At 35.0% G+C, this 8059-nt stretch overlaps 1 protein-coding gene across 1 annotated transcript; it reads right to left on the bottom strand.

Annotated features, from left to right (window-relative positions):
- Window positions 1-3853: 3853 nt before the first annotated feature.
- Window positions 3854-5107, bottom strand: LOC141651689 (uncharacterized). Its single transcript, XM_074459389.1, has one exon. The coding sequence runs from the start codon at window positions 5105-5107 to the stop codon at window positions 3854-3856; it is 1254 nt and encodes a 417-aa protein (XP_074315490.1).
- Between the last annotated feature and the right edge of the window lie 2952 nt (window positions 5108-8059).

The following is an 8059-nucleotide window of genomic DNA, read 5'->3' on the forward strand; positions in this document are numbered from 1 at the left end:
ATGTGGATGGACTAAGGGTTGACCTTTGTAGTACATGTGCAATAGAATTGTTAATATGCAGCTTGGTCATTAAGTATTAGTAGGTTTGCAAATTCAGTTGTTTGCGTTGGTGTTAAGTAAAGGCAATTATGGAGCATGCCGCTTAGCCACAATAGGATTATACGGTTAATTGAGATCATAAATTATTAGTATTGTGTTTGAATTGTCGTTTCCTCTGACCTTGACTCGTGGGTGAGTAGCTTAGAGTTCTACTCTAAGTGTTGAGCAGCTCCTTTAATGGAATATTTGACGATATTAATATTGAAATTGAGATTGGTTACTAGTATTGAGTTATTGGGGACTATGTGCCGAGTTATGTTTACGGTCTAGTGTGACCATGGTTATTGAGTTATAACTTATGAGTTTATTATCGATATTGAGATGGAATTATTGTTTCACGGTTTACCGCCAGTTCACTTACCCCTTGTCCTGGTCTTAGGGTCGACGATGAGAATACGATATCTGGTTACTATGGAGTATTATATTATGAGACGGAGTAATGAGTGAGACGGAGTAATGAGTGAGATGGAGTAATGAGCTGAGATTGAGTTAATTATTGCAACGAGAGTGTATTATATTATGGAATAGTTTGAGGTTCAGATTAGTCTCGGGGAGTGTTTTTATTATTCTCTCTGTTTATTTTTATTTTTACGTGTCTGTGTTTCCATGCCATGACCAAAAACTAAGCTGCTTATATTGAGGTATTATCTGTTACTCAGCTTTCCGGCTGACGTGTTTTCTCCCTTCGGGGTACTCGTCATGGGGGTAGTTCTTTTCTGTCTTCTGGTTTTGCTTTCAGGTCTTCCGCTGCAGTTCAAAAATGAGTTTTATTTCAAGACAAGATTTTTTTTTAGGTGAAATGTTAGTAATATTCATTCCAACCAAAGCACCCAGTACAATGTTTTCCACTACATACTAAATTTCATATACAAATAAGATAAACCTATGTAGTAAAGTGTATATATATAAAAAAACTTCAGATCAGACCATGATCTCTACACCAGGTCTTATCAAAACTGGTCATAGTTCCTTGAAATTCGCCTGCAATTCTTCGTCTGCAATCAACTTGTACCAATCTCACAAGATGAGCAGGGTTCATAACATACCCGTCAATTCTGCCAGTATTCCTACTTTTCCAAACTCCATAATGAACACCATCTATAGCAGCCAGTACAATTTGTCTTACCAACACAGAGAGCCTTCTAAGCTTCAGTATGCATTCAGTAGCTAAAAGATTACCCACAGGGATTTGTAACCAGGATGATAACAGCTGAAAACAACGTTTGATGAAAATGCAGGTACTAAAGAGATGCATATGAGTCTCTGCTTCCATGCCACAGAGGTAACAGTCAGTAGGCACATCAAAACCCATTTTCCTTAATCTGTCTAGAGTCAGCAATCTATGATTCTATATGAGCCACATAATAAAACTCCATTTAGGTAAATTATACCTATTCCAAACAATCCTAGCCCAAGGAACCTTCTGAGTAGACTCGTTCAACAACCAATTGTAACCATCAGATATAGTGTAAGCCTCATCAGTCCCTCTCCATTTGTCATCAGTATAACCCTCTTTGAACAACTTTTTAACCTCACATATTTTCCTCCATGCCCATGAACTATAAGGAGGAGGTTCATAATCTTTCCAATACGTGTCTTTTAGGTAAATACAATTGACCCAGCGAATCCACAAATGGTCTTGTTTGGAAGCAAGCCACCAAACAAGCTTTCCTATGGCAGCAACATTCCAAAGCTTACTATCAGTTAACCCCAAACCCCCTTTATCCTTGCTTTTACATAGGACATTCCAAGCAACTAAAGGAGCCTTAGAGTACTTGTCTTGCCCTTCCCAAAGGAAATTGCGACACAATGCCTGAATTCTATCCATGACCCCCATAGGAAGGATAAACAGTTGAGACCAGTAATTGTGTATAGTGGATAATACAGACTTTACCAGTATCAGCCTGCCAGTGTAAGATATCTTCCTGTGATTCCACCCTCTAATCTTGTGGATCATTCTATCCACTAAGATATTGCAGTCCACTCTAGTCAAACGCTTGTGTGAGATCTGCACACCCAGATATTTGAAGGGGAGCACTCCTTTCTTAAAGCCAGTACCATGAAGCACCCTATTAACCACCTCAGGCCTCATTCCATTGCAGTAAAAATCAGATTTCTCTGAGTTGATATGCAATCCTGAAGCATTAGAGAATCTCTTAAACATCTCCATAATTATGCAAACTGATTTGACGTCCCCTTTACAGAATAACAAGAGGTCATCCGCAAACATAAGGTGTGTCAACCTCAAGTTCTTGCATAAGGGATGGAAGTGAAACCCAGATATACCACTAGCTAAATTGAGCAGTCTACTCAGATACTCCATACATAAGGTAAAGAGCAAGAGAGACATGGGATCTCCTTGCCTTAAACCTCTGCTGCCATGAAAGAAGCCATGATTTTGTCCATTCAAACCAATGGAGTAGGAGGTAGTACTGATACATTGCATTATAAGCCTTATCAAATGAGAGGGAAAGTTAAGAGCAGTTTTTTTTTTTTTGGTAAAATGTGAGTATGATTAATGAATATAAAAAAAGATAGGTACAATTGTAGTTCATGAATAACAAAACAACTTTTATACACATAATTGCCTAAGTTTCAACCAGTCAACATCCGTTTTGGTGAGCATTCTGAAATCCCTTCCATTGAGCCTTGCCTTTACCTCGTCAATGACAGACTTTGCTACTCGTTCTGGTCTTTGCAGCACCCCCTCCATACGGCTTTTGTTTCTCTGCTGCCAAATGTGATACACAGTCCCCCATAGGATGGCAAACTGTATACCCTTCTGCAATTTCGTGCCAGTTTGCAGGGAACACCAACCAAACAGGTCAGTGATAGGAATACTTAGCTGCAACCTCTTGTTCACTTCCTGTATTATCCGCCTACTGTAAACACAGTCACACATAAGGTGGTCTATGCTTTCTGCAGTCTGAGCACACAGGAAACAACTATCCTCCACATTCAATCCAATTTTGATCAGCTTATCTTTAGTCTTCATAGCTCCATGAGCATAGAGCCACCCCATAAACTGGTGTTTTGGAGTCACGTGCTTATTCCAGACCCATTTATGCCAAGTGACAGCAGTTTTCCTTCCCCTTAACCACTCATATCCCATTGTAGGGGAGTAAGCTGCTTGTGCAGTCCAGGTTCCATCATAAAACCCAGGCAACATTTCCTCCTTTACTTTGCATATTCTTCTCCATACCAGTTAAGAGCAGTTAGCATTTGTTCCACAAACACCCATTCTATCGAATCATATGCTTTCCTGAGATCTACTTTTATCATACAACATGGAGTCATACTCTTCCTTGTATATAGCCTGATGAGGTCCTGACTAATGAGAATGTTCCCCAAAATACTTCTGCCCTTGATAAATGCACATTGAGATGGATTAACTAAAGAAGGAAGACATCCACTGATCTTGTTGCAAATGAGCTTAGATATCACTTTATATATCGTATTGCAGCATGCTATGGGCCTAAACTCTTTGACAGTTAGAGGATTATCCACCTTTGGCAGCAACACTATGGTGGTACTATTAATTTCCTTCAGCATCTGGCCAGAAATAAAGAAGTCTTTGACAGCTTTACACACATCCCCTTTGATAATAGACCAGCTAGCTCTGAAAAAACCACTAGTATAGCCATCAAGACCAGAGCTCTTCTCAATAGGAATGGAGAATACAGCCTGCCTAATGTCCTCATCAGAAGGAATGCTGCACATGCTATCCCAATCAGTTTCATTCACTCGTGGGCCATTAGTAGAAGTCAGAGGTCTGAGCTTTAGTGACAAGTAAATCCTCATAGTATTCCAAAAAAGCTTGTAAGATAGCATCAGGCTCATTGCACTCAATCCCATCAGTATTCTGAATTTTCATCACCTTATTAGTGAGTTGTCTTTTCCTGATAACCTGGTGAAACATAGTGGAATTGGTATCACCTTCTCTAGCCCAGTCACATTTTGCCTTTTGCTGGAGGTAATCATTCATGGCATCATTTAACAGTTGGTAAGTTTCTCTGATCTCTCTCTCTTTGTCCATTAAAATAGTGTTCATTGAATTAGACTGTAGTTGGAGCTGGCAATCAGTGAGCAGATGGAATGCTACATCCGCATTTCGTTCAATATCAGAAAATAATGCTCTATTAAGACCTCTCAGAGCAGGCTTTAACAGTTTATGCTTCCTGACAACCCTGAACATAGGAGAACCAGTCACATATATGTGCCAGTTTTCCTTAACAAGAATATCAAAGTCCTTCACCTTTGTCCACATATTATAAAATTTGAAAGGTTTCCTTTTACCACCAACACAATTACCATGAGCTATGATGTAAAGACAGTGGTCAAAACTCCCTTCTGGTAGATAATGAGCATACCAGTCAGGCCATTGTGTCAACCAATCCCCATTTACCAACACTCGATCAATTCTACTGAATACTCTTGTTTCACTAGGTTGCTTATTGTTCCATGTGAAAAAAGCTCCAGTGGTTTTCAGGTCATGGAGATCACAAGTACTCACAGTAGATTGAAAGGGCAACATTTCATCATCTCTCACAAGTTTCCCCAGTCTCTCATTAGCATACATAACATTATTAAAATCCCCTAGCACAATCCATGGACCATTCACAGTCAGTCTAACCAAAGCATTCCATAGAGGTACCCTCTCTTCTATTTTATTAAACCCATAAATAAAAGTAGCAGTAAACTCCTGATTAGTATGTTTCACTTTTATTTTAGTATGAATATATTGAGCTTCCATATCTATAACATCCAATGTTATTCTACCATCTCTCCATAAAACCCAAATTCTACCACCAATATGCATACTAGTATTAGTAATATAATTCCAATTATAGCAGACATTATTAGCAATTCTATTTAGAGACACAGGTTTTACCCTTGTCTCAAGGAGCCCAAACAGGTCTACATCATTTTGATGTAAGAACCACTTAATATCTTTTTGTTTCGTATCACTGTTTAGGCCCCTAACATTCCACACTCCTAGTCTAATCATTTGGGGAGACAGCCTCTCCCCCCCCCCCTCCACCTTTATCAACCAGTTCAGTAGTATCATCTGCTTCTGCCAACTCAGCATTAAAATTTGCAGTAAAAGGTGTTGGAATATGTGTCCTCCGACAATAATGCGATCACAATTTTCGATCATATTGATCACATATTTAAATCTCATAACAAGAATACGGAATGGATGATACATTACATATATAGTCAACTGGTCCACACATATCGGTTATGTTTGGCTGGCTAGAGTTTGACATTACTGTCGTGCGACGGTGGTGATTAGTTGATCCCTTGAGGTCACACCTAAAGAACGATTCCCTTAATTGAAAAAGGTTAATTAATTGTATGTCGATACAGATTAATTAATTCCTTAAAATTGAACAAATTTTATCATAAGAGAGAATATGACATCTTATTATAATGTGATTAAATAAGATTTTATTTAGTAATTTAAGAAGTTATATTACTAAAATTAATCGGTGTTTGCGAAACACGCGAGATGAGAATGATAAGTTAGTTATAATTACAAGATGTTGTGAATTATACTAACTAGTATTTAAATGACCATTTTATGTGAAAGTAATTTTGAATTACTAGTCAATTTGTTAAATGTGATTTATTTAATTTGTAAATGATATTTAATTTGTTAAATATGCATTTTAAATTTAAACATGACATAAGACATGTCACATGTCACATGACATACAATTGTACAATTGACAAAAATAAAATGGACTCCATATTACACATGATAAACCGAAAATTGGTGGGCAATTTTAGAAGTTTTGTCTTATTCATTTGTCTATGACACTTGATAGTGACTTGACCATGACAAAGCCTTACACTAATTTGTCTTGTGAAGACAAAAAGGAAAAAGAATTAGGGTCCTAAAACAACCCTACCCACCGGTTTTAGGTAAGATAATTGAGAGATTTTTCTCAATTTTTATTCACTCTCTCATGTTTTATGAAAAACAACTCTCTCTCTCTCTCTCTCTTGTTCTTCATAAAATCAAGTTTTATGAATCAAATTTGTACAAATCAATCACTAATAATACTAGTAGTAGTATATGAGTATTAGTAACCGATTTTAAGGTAAACCATATTACAAATATCTAGTACATATTATTTTGTGGGATTTTGGGATAGTCTTGGGTGCTACTTATTGGAGGGCTTCTATTTTGAAGTCTTGGATGTTCATCCATTATTGGAAAGCTCAAGAACTAACAAGAAGGAGATCTTGTTGGTGCCCATAAAACCGAAATTATCATAGTAAGGGTTGATGATTTCTTCTCTTTTTAATTTAAGTTTGCATGCATAAGATTTGTAATTATTTTATGACTAAATAATTTCTCACATATATGAATACGTTAAATAATGAGATAATGATTTCCAACAAGCGGTATCATGAGCCTTAGGTTGTTTGCATGCAAATCGGTTATTGTTTTTCCGAGTTATACGATTAACAAACAAAACTTATAAATTTGTGTTTATTATGAAATATCACGAAATTTATTTGCATGTTAAAGTTTCTGGTCCTAAAATGTATTTAGGATATTTTGGTTTAATTTATGGATTTTATTGTTCATTTTATATAATAATGGCATTAAAATGTGATTTTTATAATAAAAATGTCACTTTTGGAATAAAAATAGCTAAACTTCGATTTTTTCAGTGGTTTTTGGATATGTTTTCACATATATTATCTTCTGATGGCCTGTAAATGTTCATAATAAAATGAGTTCTTATGCTCGAAATATGGATTTTTCAAGTTAAAATCGTATTTAAATGGAAAAATAGGTTAATATGAGATATATTTCGAATCTGGTCATTAAAATTTAGTATGTTGTCACATGAAATTTTACAATATGTGTATAAAATATTTGGCTATAATGAAGTCTTTATGCATGATTTATGAATTTTTTGATGAAAAATCACATAAATAGTGACTTTTATTAGTAAAAATTGCTAAAACATACTTCATGACTAAAAAAAACATCACATGTTGCATTTTATCATATATTTCAGATATAAAAGTGAAAAGTTAATAAAAATAATTTTTCTCATATTTTTATGGTAATAATTGATAAATCGGATAAACCGCAACATTGTTTTTCTTGATAAATTTTCGAAATTTTTAACCTAAGTTTTTGAACATTATGAGTGTCATGGTATTTTTCCAGAATGTTCATGAGTTTAAATTTCAAATTTTGAAATTATTTGAAATTTTTATGATTTAATTTGAAGTTTATGACATAAATTTTGTATTTTTGGGTCCATTTATGAACAATATTAAGAAATCAAGTTTAATTATTGTCAAAATGTTTTTATGTAATTATTGTGATTTTAAATATGATTTTATGTAATTATTGTGATTTTAAAAGGTTAAATCACGCAAATCCGTAAAAATCGATTACTATACGATATTGGCTCTTTAAAGGCGATTTAGCATAAAATTGGGCATGTTGATACATATTATAATGCTGCATTTTATTTATGATTGTCATATTGTATTTTTATGTAATTTTTGAATTATGTAATTTTACTTAGTATGACCTTAGTTTTAATTGGTATTACCCGAAATGTATGGGAATATCGATTCGGTTGTAATTTATTGTGATCTCGTATCACCGTTTTGTAATTTAATAGATTTATTTTTATTTTTTAATTACAAATGTATAATAGGAAATTATGTAATTTATTATGTAATTTATTTATTCCGGAGTTCCTTGAAGACGGTGCCACTCGAGAAGGCGATCCATTAAAGAAAGTGTTGCCTTGAAATGCGTGCCAAGACCGAAGTTCAAGGCACCAAAGGAGTTGGTTTCCGAATTTGTAATAGTTTATTAGATTTACTATTCTAGGAAGGCCATACTAGGATTTTATTTATGCTTTGTATTTTATTTATATGTTGCATGCATCGCTAAATCGCCATAACTAAACATGCA

The sequence above is a fragment of the Silene latifolia genome, chromosome 4 (genome assembly GCF_048544455.1).
Source record: "Silene latifolia isolate original U9 population chromosome 4, ASM4854445v1, whole genome shotgun sequence".
Classification (NCBI taxonomy): Eukaryota; Viridiplantae; Streptophyta; class Magnoliopsida; order Caryophyllales; family Caryophyllaceae; genus Silene; species Silene latifolia.

What these genes read in the sequence shown, in the direction of transcription:
- LOC141651689 (XM_074459389.1), bottom strand. Translation starts at nt 5,107, where the DNA reads ATGATTAGACTAGGAGTGTGGAATGTTAGGGGCCTAAACAGTGATACG.